General features: G+C 42.1%; 1 protein-coding gene across 2 annotated transcripts in view; it reads right to left on the bottom strand.

Annotated features, from left to right (window-relative positions):
- LOC128816817 (protoheme IX farnesyltransferase, mitochondrial) overlaps positions 1 to 6687 on the bottom strand; it is a 99434-nt gene extending 92747 nt beyond the window's left edge. Inside the window, exons 1-3 of one of the 2 annotated variants that reach the window (XM_053994736.1) lie at positions 6572 to 6687; positions 5289 to 5413; positions 3497 to 3821 (exon numbers count right to left, since the gene is read on the bottom strand). In XM_053994736.1, the coding sequence (XP_053850711.1) occupies positions 3497 to 3821; positions 5289 to 5413; positions 6572 to 6614 (493 nt within the window). In that variant the 5' untranslated portion in view covers positions 6615 to 6687. Of the gene's footprint in view, positions 1 to 3496; positions 3822 to 5288; positions 5414 to 6241; positions 6282 to 6571 lie in introns of those variants that run through there. The other variant, XM_053994737.1, reaches the window with a different exon arrangement.
- Between the last annotated feature and the right edge of the window lie 9284 nt (positions 6688 to 15971).

Raw genomic sequence — 15971 nt, 5'->3', positions numbered from 1 at the left:
TTTTAGGTTCAGCACATTTGTGCTAGAGGATCACTATTCCACAGACACAAATCCATACAGAAGCAATACATCAAATAAATTCCAGCTGTTTGCTATTACACACAACAGAATTATTTTCTTATAACAAGATATATAAAAAAAAAAATTCTAGTTTAGTCTTCAAAACTGAAAATACCCAGAAATTAGCATATTTGTCCACACATGTTGATCCACTTCTCAGACAGGTGCTATGTAATCAGATTCAAGTAGGTTGGAAAAGACCTCCAAGATCATCAAGTCCAGCCTTTGACTGATCACCACTTTGCCAGTCAGACTAGAGCACTGAGCGCCATGTTCAGTCTTTTCTTGAAGACACATGGTGCGGTACATCACAGAATGATAGAATCACTGAACAGTTGGGGTTACAAGGGACCCTGAAGATCCTCTGCTTCCAACCCCCTACTGTGGGCAGGGACACCTTCCACTATCCCAGGTTGCTCCAAGCCCCACCAGACCGGGCCTTGAACACTTCCAGGGATGCAACAGCCTGTTCCACTTCAGCTGCTTATTCTCAGAGAAAAAACAGCATGCTACAGGGGAAACAACAAGGAAATGTTCACAAAACCTAAAGCATTATCTAAAGGAATACTCGGCATTTTTCATATCATACTTTCCTCAGTTTGCCCAAACTAAAAATTGAACTTTGATTTTCCTGTGGTTTTACATATAGTTCATCTGAGTTTTCATCTGTAGTCCTTGGAGAAAACATTACTTAATTCTAAATTTGAAGTTAAATTTAAGAAGATGAGACAACATGAAATTCCTAGTGTGTGTGCGCATTATAAATCATTAGAATTTCCTCTTATTCCCATACCTTCCCTTATCTCTCACCTAATTTCAGTTACACAGCAACTTTAGGATCAAGTTGAAAACAATGCATTTATAATTCTGAAAATCTATCAGACAAATGCATTAGCTTTCCAAGTGCCTGGGTGGTAGGATACAGAGATGGGAATGGATGGAGATTGAACCCAAAAAGGTAGATTATGTGACATTCAATGAAAAGTTCCCTAATTGTTTTCTATGGCAAAAGAATATAAACAAAAATCTACTCCTGTTTTTAAGGCAGAGGTTCTAATGGCAGAGTCACAAAAGCTGCAGTTTACATTAAGCAGGAGGGTATGGAAATAGCAAAACTCATTTCCTTTCCAAGGTGAAGTACAGTTCATACTACAAACAAAAAATCTCTTTCCAGCAGCAGCAGGAAAAGAACAGAGCATAAGGAAGTCCCATTTTGGCACCATGCAGAGTTTGTTTTTTTGTTATTCCATACCCTAAAAAGTATAAATAAAGTGTCTGCCAAAAAAACCACAGAGGATATGAGATCTATCACAATTTCACGGGTGAAAGGAACTGAGTTGTACGACATTTGCAACTTAAAAACTGACCTCAGAGAATTTATTCTTCTTTAAAAAAAAAATCAAAGACCTACAACACTACAGTCTTTACAGAATATATAATTTGTCTAAATGATTACACAAGTTGTAAAAAATTTTCCTTGCTCTACGTATTACACACAATCATATTCCTGCTTATGTCCTACCCTGTCCCATGACCAATAAAGACCAACAATAGAACTCCCCTTCGACAAAGTCCTCTTCGTCCAACTTACTCTTTTACACTTTCCACTTCCAAAAAACCTGCACACCAAACACAAAGATGACAACGAGATAAGAGGGTAAGGTTTTTTCCTATATCTCCCTATAACTTCTCAATAGGTAAATTTTACCATATTTACCTTGGATCAAGAACTCCTCCAGGCATAGGAGAATACAGAGATAAACTAAAATCACAATCCCTTTCCCAACAGGCTTGCAAGCTGGATTAAAAATTGTACAGGTGTTCAGAAATGAGCAGTCAAGCTTACACTTCAAAAGGCACTGTCATAGAAAACAACAGTCCTGAAGGGAATTAAATTCTTAACCTTTGCCTTCTATACCCTATTTTAAATCCAGAGTGGTGCTTGCCTAGTTAGAAGAGGCTATCAGGAACTGTTGAAGAGTTTTGCAGCAACTCCGAGGCCACATAAAAAGGTATCACATGAAATTGTTTTCTCTTGAAAATGGCACTCTTCCATCTTGCTGAAGTTGTTGAAACTCCCATTTCAAGAAGCACCAGTAACACTGAGGTGTGGTACAAGCACTGATCTTACCCATCAGCAAACATAAAAAAAACATTTCAAGTGCTTTCAACAATAGTCAGTTTTCTCTCTCTCTGGTCCCTTAATCACAGCATTGTAAGTTTTCATTTCCAGACCTAGTGAAATTTTTTTAATTTAGTTCTACTTCAACAGCTATCATAGTATTTTATTTCACATAAGACACTTCAATCAAATCACCTCAATGAAAATATGCCAGAAGGACTAGTTGTTCACACAGCACTTCCTTGTTACCCATGGTGAGCTCAACAGTAACAAATTATTACTAAAACTGAAGAGCATGAGGGAGAAAAAGGCAAAACCTGTATAATGCAGAAAGAAAGATGAGACAATAATTAAGGATGTATGTACCACAAAGTTGCTGCAAATAATCCTGATAATTGCTGAACGTGCTGGTGAGAGATTTATGTAATCTGAGTTTGAAATTTCCAAGTCTAATATGTTAAAGTGACATAGTAAAATATTAAAATACATGTTTTCACCTCATCAAACTCCTTACCAGCACAAAATAAATGCCCTCAGGCTTTCTAAAAACAATGAGGAAGTAAATTTGGATGCGCAAACAAGATCAGTTGTGCTAAATCCAAAACACAAGATGTATCAGTAACACAGATGAAAATGTAAATTATCATTATACACTCTATGTGGTCAGCAAGATTTTTCCACAGAAAAACAAACAATGAAAACGTATATATTGCAAGATAAAAAAGTTTTTAAAAGTAAACTGAATTCAGAACATTCATTATAACAAATTTTTAGGGCAAGGAACAGTCTTGTTATCAGGAATTCACTTGACTGACTGGAGAGCACCCAGGCACGGACTTAGGAAATTACATTTCCGTTCTTGGACTTTACATCATAGACAAGATGTAAGGCTTTGGTCAGATAATTAGAGCCTCCTTAGAAATAAAAGTATTTATAGCACTACCTATTGGCAAAGGGGTAATTTGTAATTGTTCCTATTGGCAAAGGAGTTACTTAAAGTCATTAAGTATTACTACTTGAACAACACAAAATGTAGTTAAGGCCACAAGGCAATTGATTAGCAAATTGCTGGTTTGAAAAGACAACACTATCACTGACTGAAAAGTAAATTGGATCTCCTTCTACAAAATTCAATTGGTCAGACTAAAACATTTTGCTTTCTAATATAGGAAACCACTTGGATTATCTTACGTTGGGACTTCTAGTGCTAATTTCACAACCAGCAGTACTACAGTGAAAGGTATGTAAATAAGACAAAACACTAGTAAACTTAAGCAAGACAACTTCAAATACTGAACACATTATTTGTAATACCTGTAAGCTTGATTTTGGACAAGCGTGCCAAAATTCCTGGCAAATCATCCAGCTGTAGCTTCATTTCTTTCCATTGTCTGTCTTCCTTGCATTCACCTCCCACTGGTATGACTGAGTCTTCAGTTTCTGCAGCTGATTTCATTTCTGTCAACTCATTTCTGCTTGACGTCTCAGACCATGAGTGATGAATAGGTGAAACTGGGCTAATTTTGTGTACAACCTTTTTTTCGTGATCCAGTTGATGAAGCTCATGAAAAGGAGACACAATTGAATCGGACTTGGGTTTGGCTCGTTGACTGAGGTCTTTGTTGCACTGTGTTACATACTAAATACAACGAGAAGTGTTAAAACAAATAGATAAAGATATTTCTGTCCATTTCACTTAATTAACACCAAGAATACTATTGCTATTTTATTATTGTTAGGAGAATTACTTCCACAACACAGCTGAGTTAGTCTGAATTTCAGACACTTATTTCATACACAGAAAGACTTCTGAAGTTGGCTAAGATATTACAAAAGCAGCTTTCACGACTGAATCAATGTTTATGTAAGCTTGCAGAATTGCATTTGAATGTTTACTTCCTCCCTCACAGCTACAACAGCAAACTCTTTGTTCATATTCAAAACCACCAGGTAATACAATGTGACTTACAACTAATCAATTTCACAGAATAATAAAGGTCATTAAGCTCAACCTTTGACCAAACAAAATTCACCTTTAAACAGCGAAATATACAAATTCCCACACAACTTCAGTTTCCAAACATAAGTACTAAACTTATGCATATTTAAGAAATGAAAAAAAAATATGCCAAAAAATCTACCACCTATGATATAAAATCTACAATCTACCACTTATGATATAAAATAATTTCCCACATTAGTCTATTATTATTTATGCCAAACTTATTGTTAATTAATTAGTCAACAAATTTCAAAGGAACATATATTGAACAATAAATTAGGATGGAGTTGTTTGCTCTCTTTTAGAGCTCACAGAATAAACACAGAATAAGAAAAAGAGCATTTAGATTCTCTTCTCATATTTTCTACCCCCAAATATTCTATATATTTCAAGCACCAGAAGCATAGAAAGACAGAACTTTCAACAAATCCTGATTTCAAGTATGCAGTAATAATTACATTGAGGAAGAGTGGTCTGCAACTCTGAATGAGCAATGTGAATATAGTTCAAATCAGCAGCACAATTAAAAAAAATTACTACCATCCACTAACATATGATACAACTCGTCAAAGAAGAAGATGTAATTTCAAGGGGTTTAATGATAAACCTCAGCTCTTTTAATGCCTAAAACTAACAGCACACTATAAATGTAACCCATTAACTTAATGAGCTCAGGAATTTTGACTCAAATAAACCAAATAACTGAGAACACACCACCTCCACAAATGAGTTCCATCTACCACTTGTTTGACTGCTAGCCAAGATGTGACTTTATTAGCATTTTTATAGATTATGATTTCAAAATAATTTTATGTCAAGTTTCTCAACAGGAGATGAGTGCCCTATTTCAAGGGTACAGAAGCCTCCTGTCAAGTGGAGGAGACTTCACCACACAAGGCACTGTCCTTGCCACAAAAGGTTTCCTCCAGCCTGAGACATTTTAGGATACCAAGTGCTTTAACTCTGATTTAGTGAAAAATGGAGACGCTTAAAATTACCTGAGTTTGGCTGATAAGAAAAATATTACTCTTATCAACTAATCTCCATTTTGACTTATCACATGGGACCAATGAGAAATATGTATAGATACACTCCTTGACTTACCATTCGTTTGAGAAAGTTAAAGTACTGAAAGGTAATCAATCTGCTGCTGGCCACATGGTAAAGGCGCACAAACCGGCATGGTATCTTCTGTGCACCAGTGTTCCTCAGATGCCAAAGAAATAATCCTGTTTAAAGGAAAGCAAGAAAAAAAGCTAACAGCAGATTCCAGTTTCTTCTCTGCCACTGAGTTTGCTTCTAATTAAGACTACAGTGCCTGTTGTCAGCTGTGACACAGGACTCCCCAACAAATGGGAACCAGGGTCAGATAATGGAAAATGTTTGTTGCTCCACATGAAAGACCTGACAGTGCAAAATCATGGAATCATTAAAGATGGAAAATACCTTTAAGATCAAGTCTCAGTATTAACGCAGCACGGCCAGGTCCACCACTGAACCATGTCCCTAAGTACTACATTCACATGTTTTTTTAACCCTTACAGGGATGGTGACTCTATCACTGCTCTGGGCAGCTTGTGCCAGTGCCTGACAACCCATTCAGAGAAGAAATTTTGCCAAGATTGAACACAAACCTCCCCTAGCCCAACTTGTGGCCGCTTCCTCTTATGCTGTCCCTTGCTCCCTGGGAGTAGAGCCCAATCCTCACCTAGCTGCACCCTCCTGCTAGGGAATTGTGGAGAATGGGAAGTTCCCCTGTGCCTCCTCTTCTTCAGGCTGAGGCCCCCCAGCTCCCTCAGCTGCTTCTGGTGCTCCAGATCCTTCCTGAGCTCTGTTCCCTTCCCTGGACACAAGCCAACCCCTCCTTTTCTTTCTTATCCCAAGGGGCCCAAAACTGAACTGTTGGCATGTCCCAATACTTTCAGGTGTTTGTTCCAAATTCCTGAGCACCAGTAAGATGCATTTTCACAGAACATCCTGAGCTGGAAGAGACCCACAAGGATCATCGAATTCAATTCCTGGTCCTTCACAGGACACCCCAACAATCCCACCCTGACCTTGAAAGTGCTGTCCAAACGCTGCTTGAGCTCAGGCAGCCTTGGTGATGGAGCATCGTATACAACATAGTATTGTCCCACTACTATATACACTACCGACAAGGTTATCTTGCTAAATAAGCACTGAGAGGAAGCAGCTGCCATAGGACAGCACCAAAGTCAAACACGTGTGGAAAACACGCAGCGCAGCGCGGCACACCGGGACCCCCCCGCACACGGGGACAGGCACACGCATGGCCTTACAGGCTCCGGGGACCGCTCCACAGAGCAGCCCGGGCCGCCCCGGCCCTGCTCGCACACCGGCCCTCTCGCCCTACGGCTCCGCGGTACCTGCGAGCGCCCGGGGCGGGCGGCAGCTGCGGGCGGCGCTCATGGCCGCGGCTGCTGCGCTGCTCTCCTCTCACCGCCTGGGCGCCGCCATCTTCCCGGCGCGACCTCCAAACGCTTTCCGGGTCGGCGCTGCCGCGGAGGCGGAGCGGCCACTGAGGGGCTGTCCCGACGGGGAGGGCGGTCGTGTCGAGACCGTCCTGGTTAGGACTGCCGCCTGCGTGGGCTGCTCGCCCGTGACGAGTGGCCGTGCCCCGAGGTGAGGGTTTTTTGTGCCGAAGGTTGAAATTCCCCAGGCCAATATATAAAAGCGGCGAGGAAGGAGTCAAAAGGATTTTCACCTCTCTACCAGTACAAAATAAACTACCTAAAATAACAGGATCGCAGAATGGTTTGGGTTGGAAGGGACCTCTGGGGAACACACGGGTGCAATGCCCCCTGCCCAGGCAGGGTCACCCAGGGCAGGTGACACGGGAGCACATCCAGGTGGGACTGGAATGTCTCCAGAGAGGGAGTCTCCACGCCCTCCCTGGGCAGCTGTTCCAGGGCTCTGGCCGCCCTCCATGGAAAGGAGTTCTTCTTCACGTTGAGGTGGAATTTCATGTCTTTTGGTTCATGGCTATTTCTCCTTGTCCTGTCACTGGGAACCGCTGGGAAGAGTCTGGCACCGTCCTCTCGGCATCCTTGGAGCTATTTATATGCATTAATGAGATTCCCCCCTGTCTTCCCCAAACTAAACAGGCCCAGCTCCCATAGTTCATATGGAGATGCTCCAGACCCCTCATCATCTTTGTGGCCTCCACTGGACCCTCTCCAGTAGTTTGTCTTTTTTCTTCTGAGGAGTGCAGAACTGGACACTCCAGATAATGAGGAAGAAAATTTAGATGTACAAACAAGATCAGTTGTGCAAGTCCAAAACATGAGATGTATCATCAACACTGAGATGAAAATGCAAATGACCATTATACACTCTTTGTGGTCAGCACACCGTTTCCATGGAGAAACAAGCAATGAAACAAGACGTTTTGAAACTGAATTAAGGACTTTTTATTATAAAAATTGTTATGGCAAAGAACAACAGTTCCTGGGGGGAGATGTGAGTGAGACTGCTCCTGCAGAACAAGTACCAGAGCAGTTTCTCACCCAGCGAACCAGCCAGTGAGCCTGAGTGAAGAACCGGGGTGTCATTTTTGGCATACAGCGACAGGGAACAGCTTTCAGTGGGGAGCTAGGGCCAGATAGGAGACCTCGGTCACCTTTTCCATGAGGAAGTGCCCAGAGCCTGGCCTGGAGCCTCCTCATGGCCTCTGCCAGGCACTGGGGCTGTTCCCTCTGCTGCATCCCCAGGCTCATCCCCAGGAAACAGTTGTGGCCAGGATGTGGTGTCTGGCACAGCAAGAAGGTGACCAGGAGTGCATTGGGCCATTGCAAAATCCTTGTAAAATAGCCAAGGGAGGGCTAATAAAAAATGAATCAATTCCGTAATTCTATGGAGTCCCATTCCCAAAAGAACATGAGCTTTAAAAAGCCAAATGCTTGGTAAAATAAATTTTACAAAGTGTTTCGTTTCTAAAGTAATTTTTGAGACTGAAGGTTTGGTTTCTATATTCCTTGGGTAAAAATATGCATTTCAGAGGGTAACATTGAAGAGCTGTTGCAGCTGTCACATCATCCTGCCCTCATACATGTTCTGGGGGTGGCTGGATCCTTTGCTAAGCTGATTCAACTTGCTAAACTGAAAGGAAGAAATTGCTAATTTTGCTGGCTATACTGTTTCAACTGGTCCTGCACAGGCACTGTTGTAAAGGTTGAAAAGCTAAAGCAGGGCAAAGACGAAGGGCCTTGGACCAGAGTCTGAACAAAAAGGGAAAGGAATGGTTAGGACTGCTCCAGCTGTAAGATGTAATTGCACCCCCAGGCATCTTTAAAATGTTTTCTCACAAGAGTTTCAGTTCAGAAGATGTAGGCTATAAGTCACTTAAATGTTTTTGAAAGTCATTCTCAATATTTTTTCATGGAAATATTCCTCAGAACCATCTTCCTCCCAGGCTTTCATTTCTTTATAGTGCTTAAATTCATGCAAAAGTAATCTTAAATCATTATTAGGAAGATAAAATGAAAACACTCACTCTAATTCACTGAGAATATCCTACTTCAAAGCATTTATTTCCTTCTATTTGGGGAGCTGGAGAGAAATTAGGACTTCACATTTCTTACAGTTAATATCCGGTTTTGCTTCAAGTTCTCATCACCGAACATATATCACTTTGCAGTTCCTATCCGCATCTCTACTTTATGCCTTTTTTTTCTGCCCTCAGATTTACACCTGCAAAAATAAAATAAACATCACGCTGCAAATGCATACAACAGTTGCACTGAGGGCCAGAATGGTTGTTGGTTTTAGGGCAGTTTGGGTCAGAGAGCAAGGTGTCAGGGCTGAGATTTAAGGTTTAATGATTTTCGTTGTCTTTCACTTGGGCAGTAAATGGCACCCCTGGAGATAGGGGATATAACACTACTTTTCTAATTAAAGAGAATGTTATCCATGGACATCGAGACAGAGCAATACCTCCTTGTGAAACAATAATGAGGATTTAGGGCACACAAAATGTCACATACCCATTTGGTTTGAACCACTAAAGCTACTCCTAGAGAGAAAATAATCTTAGGATTTTTAGTGGACACCAGTATCCAAATGTCAGAGTTGTATTTGAGCCCAAAAGGGCTCCACAGGCTTTGGATCTCATTACTGAAGGTTTGGCGCTGCACAGTGCTGATTCCACAGGAGCTGGCCCCACAAAATACTCTAGAAAGCACCAGGAACTATGGAGTACAGAAGGGGAGCATGGACCTTCCAGGGAGCTCCAGCACCCTCCCCACTCAGCTCCCACCATCTAGCTCATAAAAGCCCAGTACTTCTATCACAGGACCGGGGGAGGGGGGGTTGCCAGAGACACATTTCTTGTCACGGGGCTCCAAGGTCACCATTGTGGGTCAGAACAATTGCTGAAGCATCTCTAACATTTTGCTAGTTGCCAAGATGGACAGTTGTTCAGCATCTGCGGTGCTTCCCTTGATTATAAACTGCACCTATAGATTTGTTCTCAGGATGATGCAGGGGGCATTTAACCCCACAACTGCCACTAATGTTAATTACAGAGCACATATTAACAGCTGATCACACACATTAACTATTTTGGGGAGGTGCCTTTCAGACTGAAATAATTTCTTGCAATAATTTCTTTATACCTACCTCACCAATGAGCACAGCCTTTCCAAATGGGACATGGGAGAGGAAGACTGGTTTCCCTCCTGCTCCTGGGTGTAAAACTAGATGAGTCCTTGTGGGAGAAGAGTGAGAAACTCCAGTGTTTCTCTTTGCTGTGAAGGGAGGAATGCTTTCTATTTTCTGGTTTTTGGGAGAATCAATTTCATTTCTGAGGAAAAAAATGTCACATAAGAGAAACAGACCAGAGTTCATAACAGGAGGTGCAGCACAGACCCCTCAGCCCTACTGCTCTAAGCAGTAATCTGTGTCCTTCCCCAGCATCTTACAGCCTGGGATGCTACATGGGCAAAGTAAATGAGCGCCTTGCTTGTGTTTCCAGTCACAAAATACATCTAAGACATAGCAAGTTCCTTTTTTTAGAGAAATACTATACATGCCCTGTTGACTGCAAACTCTGCAAGCTGTTTCTGGCCCACAAGCTGCAGATCCAAGCCCCTAAGCAAGCTGATTCCAAGAGAAGGCTGTCATGGTCAGGACAATTCATCTGTTTGCAGACTGTTCCCAACAGGTCCTCAGGAAAGGGAGAGCCTGTGGTTGGAATAACATGTGGGGGGAGGCTGCAGGGGTGCTGGTTGAGCAGCCCTGCTCCAGGAAGCAGAGTTGTTGTAGAGCACCTTCACCACTGACTTTGAGCCTCCATGGAAGAGCGTCTCATGGAGATGTTGTCAGACTGTGCAGAAACCACTCAACAGTGGAGGGCGTTTATGTGCCAGGCAAGCTACATCATTCAGAGGCTGCCTGCTTGAACTTCTGGCTGCTGCAGTGGGTCCACGTCCCTCAAAAATATGTGGCGATTCTACTGACTCCAACTGGACCCCATGGGGTACATCATCCTGAGAGACAAACAAGGTCCAGCACACCTTCCTCAGCTTAAACAAAGGAGGCTGAGGATTTCCTCAGCATAGTAAAGCAGAATACACATTCTCCTTATTTATGGATGTTTAGGGCAGAGTTGTTATAAATCATTCAGCCAAGCAGGCATTTTTTGAAGCGCTCACATCCCAGCCCAACTAACCATGCTCATATTAGCCTCAGCAGCTGACAAACATAGCAAAGATCTTGGAGAAAGGATAACATTTATGAACATATCAAAATGATTCATAATGGGCTATTAAAAATAGCAAGAGATGAAAGAGACAGCCTACCGAGAAGCCATTTTGAGATCTTCAGTAATTCAGAACAGTTTTTAAAAGTTAAGTTTTAGCTATCACAGATCTCTCCCTGCTGCTCTGCAGACAACAATGTAGGCTGTTCTGATCAGGGTGAGAGCTCTTTTCCACCTAGGGCTCTTTATTTAATTCTGGCAGCTATCACATCCACCCTCATCTCCTGAACATCCCCCCAAAGAGACAAGCCTTAGCACACATAAAATTCAGCTTTATTTTCCCTGGGCTGCTGCCATATTCCAAGGGTTAATTTTGGCAAACAATGGTAGTTGGTCAAGTACAGCATGTGCACCCCACCAGGAAGTTTTCATAGTCTCTCAGGCATTTGTTAACACACTACCCCATTCAGGTTGTGATGAATTTGTGACATATTGGAGACAAGCCAGAGGCTGAGCTGGGAACAATATTTATTTATATCTATGCACAGTATTTCATGTCTGCCCAAGTCATGCACTTTCCCTAATCCACAGTATTTCAAAACATTTGCAGTTCTCTCAACTGATTAGCATCAGCTTTGCTTGGCCTGACCTAGCGGAAAGAAACGTAAGACAGTAAATGCAGCTGAATGCTTTAATTCACTGATCAAGGTTGACATTTCTTCCCTGCCTGGTCTACCAGTCCATAATTTAAAGATTCTTATAAGGTGTAAAATGCTGTGTTTTGTGCCATGACAAGCAATATGGAATGTCCAGGCCTTGTTCTGTTAAAAGGGTCTCACCAAATCCCCATCTGAACAAGGGGATGGTAGTTTTGTGGCCCACTGAAACAAAGCAAGAGCCTGCAAAATTGCTTCTTGAGAGCTGTTTTCTCAAAGTGACTCACTATCCACATTCTGGAAGGAGGGACCTGATGGGCCCTACCTCAGTGTGATGAATCACAAAGTTTTCATCATATTGGTTTCCAGCCTGTGTGCTGAGCAGCATGAAGCATAAAACAAGTTTGTGCTGAAAAGTGCACAGCAGTATAGGAAGCTACTGAAGATATCAAAACTATCCTCTGTTCCTTCAAAGTGGTAAGAGGGAGGAAAAAGAAGACGGAAAAGAAAAACATATGTGTTCAGAGGTTTGTTGGTCATTTGGAGAAAAATGGAGCCTGGATGCAACCAGGTTTGGTGTCCATTAAAATTAGAAAGAAATAAGCCTGCTGAAAACAACTGAATTTGTGTGTGAGCACAAAGTGTTGTGATAGCTGTCGATGTGGAGATATTGGTGATTGTGCAATAGAAAAACTGACATAGCACATTTGTCTCAGAGTTCTGAGTTCAGTGTGATCAGCCCAATCACCCAGAGAGGGAAATTAAGATCAGACTCACCCAAAATATCCTGAAGAACCCTCAGTGCTCTGCCCATTAGACCATTTCCCATATGTATAACTACCCTGGTTTTAAGAACTAATAATCACTGAGTTGCCCTATCTGAACGTCTGAGAAAGAGACAGGAAAGGGACAGCCACACTTCACAGTGGGCAGTCACACAGGTCAGAGGTGGAACAACAAAGATGAAGGTTTTTATAAAGGAAAAACTATTTTCCACTTTTTTTTTTTTTTTTTAATTCCACTATTTTCCACTGTACCGAATGCAGAGGCTGAGTGAAACCAGTCTGGCCATCACCACTTATTAACCAGTCCTGCATCATGTTGTCAAGGTACACTTTGTTTTCAAAACAGGCCAACATGACTTACTTATATGTGATATTTTTGGTTCACATATTCACCTTCAGAAAACCTTTGTAATTTTCCATGCTATCCAAAAAGTTTGTATTTGGTATTTACTGACCAATTCTTTTCCATTTCTGCAAAAATAAGTCAAGTTTAAGCCTGATTTTGTTACATGGAGAAACTTGAAGGAGATGCATCATTAACATTAGCAACTTTAGCAATCTGACCTGAATTTGGCTACTGCATAACTTAAATCCCTTAAGGCACCTTCATTACTACAGCATTAAGGAAACTTTCTGGGTTTTCAAAATCCTCATAAATGTTCTTTTAAAACTACTCTATAATTTCAGCTTTTTATCATAAACTTTCCCTTTCTAAATAATAGAAACCAACTCTCTAAGCTTATTGCAGTGTATTTCATGACATTGTTTTAAAATACATTTCAGTACTCATGAAATGCACTGCAAATCCAAGTCTGGTGTCTGTGGGCTGTGTTGCAGAGGGAATGTTCTGACTTTGGCCAGGGCTTTTTTTATTCTTACTATATATTAGCTGGATTAAGCTTGCTAGCCACGATCAAGACCACATGGAATTAGGTGCTCTATAAATGCAGTGTAAGATGCAGCCCAGGCCACAGATAAGTAAAATCAAGCAGATAAAACCAAGGGATGAGGGAAAAGCTGTCTGTTATTGCCCCTTTACAGATGGGGAGCAAGGGCACAGAGAAAGGACTATTCACACTAAATTACTTCAGGCATGAAACACAGGAGCCCAAGCACAGAAGACAGGTTTCCTCCACCCTTAGTGAGGTTTTTCCAGGGGCTGCTCACATTAGTAAGAGGTTGGGAGCTGAAGGAGGGGATGTGAGAGAGCAGTCCCCAGTGAGGGTCTGACTCTGCTCCTTGCAGTGGTGGTGGGATGGAGCCCACCACCCTGACTGTGGTGTTGTCGCAGCACATCACTGAAACCTCCAAAGGTCCATCATTATCGTTCTCATAAACATCATGGTGGACTTCAACCTGTAAGAAGTAATAATTTAGCTCATGAAAACATCCTGCCAACTATGTGTGTTCGTGTAGAGATGGATACAGAGTCCAAGGGTCAGTGTAAGACATGCTTCTCAAACACAAACATGCCTTTGAGACCTGGAGAGATGGGGATTGTGAAGCTGAGAAATTCTTAATTAGCCGGCTCAGGAGATAGTCTGAAATATCAGCATCTTCAGGGAAGTGAAACAATCCCTATTCCAATTAACGGCAGTCTAGCCCATCACCTCCATAATCACAAAATCATTTGATTTGGAAAAGATCCAAAGATTGTAAAGCCCAACCGTTATGTCAGCACCACCATAAATGCCACTAAACCATATCCTCAAGTGCCATATCCACATTCCTTTGAACTTCCAGGGATGGTGATGCCACTATTTCCTCTGGGCAATACAGAAATTACTGTTTCAGAAAGGAGACCCAGATGGACTTCTGAAGGATTTCAAAGAGGAACAAAGTGTAAGAGCAAATATACGCTACCGTGAAAGAGGATTTTGAAGGTCCCCCCTGCAGGGTACAAATGCAGGATCACTGTCCTGCACAAGCATGGGTGCTAAGCACACTCAGAAAATGACATCAGGACAGGACAACAGATCCCTACTAGCTGGGTAGGGAAGAGAAACCTTTCTGATTTGTCCTATAAAGAGTTTAATCAGAGCTTTCTTTTAACTTTTTAACAGGGGGTTGCTAGGTGCCACAGCTCACCAGGCTCCCAGAATGGGAGCTCCAAACTCATTGTACAGTACTGATTTCCCTTATTTTTCTTGTTAACAACTGATTTTTAAAAGGAGAGTTCAGTTGCTCGGCTATTTCAGAGTCACCATTAATTTAATCTTTCTCCTTATTTATTGATAGAACTACTTTCTCTCTTGTCTTTTGTGTCCCCATGATATATTCCTAAAACCCTTCCTGATGCCTCCAAGAGGAGTCACTCATCCGGCTGTCCTTGCCATCTCCCTGAAAACCTCCCCTCCTTGGCAAGGCACATGCTTGCTTCAGCATCCATTCCTTCTTCATGCTATTTCCAACTTCCTCACCATCTTTTTTTTTTTTTTTTTTTTGCTGCTCCTTAGTTACTGTATTTTCCTCTTTCCACATAAAAATCTCCCTATGGATGGAAATGGAATGGCTACTGGAAGTGTAGCCCCTTCCCATTGCAGGGGTTTCTGCTAGCAGACAGCAGCTCTGCATCTGTCCTACTTTCTTCTGGACCATCGCTCACATTTGTTTTGAAAAGTTTATCCTTTCCTGCACACAGCACATCCCCATGTGAATGCCCATGGCCAGGAGCCAGCACGGGGAGACAGTGACTGTGCAACATTTGATTTCTTCCATGCCTTTGTGAGTGAGAATTTTTTATGGTGGTGCTTCTATGGAAGATAGATAAAGGGTCCTGCCTCCTGGCTGGAAAACTCTTGTGGTGTGTGGCAGAGAGGGACCACTCCCTGCTTGCCCTGTAGAGGGGGCTGGGATGAAGATAGCTCCCACTTCCATACAAAGTGTTAGGAAAGCTTCCATTGCAGCCCAAAATAAAAGAGATATGAATTCAGAAATCTCAGAAAGTGCTCCTTGCTGGCACCTCCGGGAACATGCAAAGCCCTGAGGTGGGGAGTATCTGGTTCTCTGAGGTCCTCCTGTACAAGGAGGATTCATGTCCCCTTGGATGAGCAGGAGCAACTAATAGGGGCATAAAATTTCAGTGAATTTAGGCTGGGTCTGATCTCCATAATGTAAATTAGAAGACACTTTTGCTGAGGTCAGTAGAGCTGCAGTGGGGAAAAGTCACCAGTGTGAGGCCCATCACAGTCATTTGCACAGGGATGAGAAGGTTTGTGAAAGATTTCCCTGCAAATACACCCTTTAATTTCTTAGGGTTGATGCATCCATTTGTACTTGCATAAGGAAGATAAAGTAAAACAGTACCAACCCCAAGTGGTAACCTGATATACTGTCTGCAGTAGAGTCAGTGTCACAAAGAAAATTCAGGAAATCTGGCTGGAGCCATTTATCAATGGTTTATTGCATTGTCGAGGCTAAGCTGAAGCGATAAAAACAGGGAACTCCAGAGTTCAAGGCAATGTACATCAAGAACTGGGGCATATTTGGACTTCCTGAGCTTCTTTAATATCCTTTTGTTGTTCAACTTGCAAATTAAGCTGTGAGTTTGGAAGCCTGACTTTAGATACTAATTTTTAAAAAGGCTGACCTGAATTTCTAACAGAAAAAAACTAAATTCTCTCCCCTG

This window comes from Vidua macroura, chromosome 19 (genome assembly GCF_024509145.1).
Source record: "Vidua macroura isolate BioBank_ID:100142 chromosome 19, ASM2450914v1, whole genome shotgun sequence".
NCBI classification, from domain to species: domain Eukaryota; kingdom Metazoa; phylum Chordata; class Aves; order Passeriformes; family Viduidae; genus Vidua; species Vidua macroura.
The sequence above is the reverse complement of the archived record's forward strand: the minus strand, read 5'-3'. Positions and strand labels throughout refer to the sequence as shown.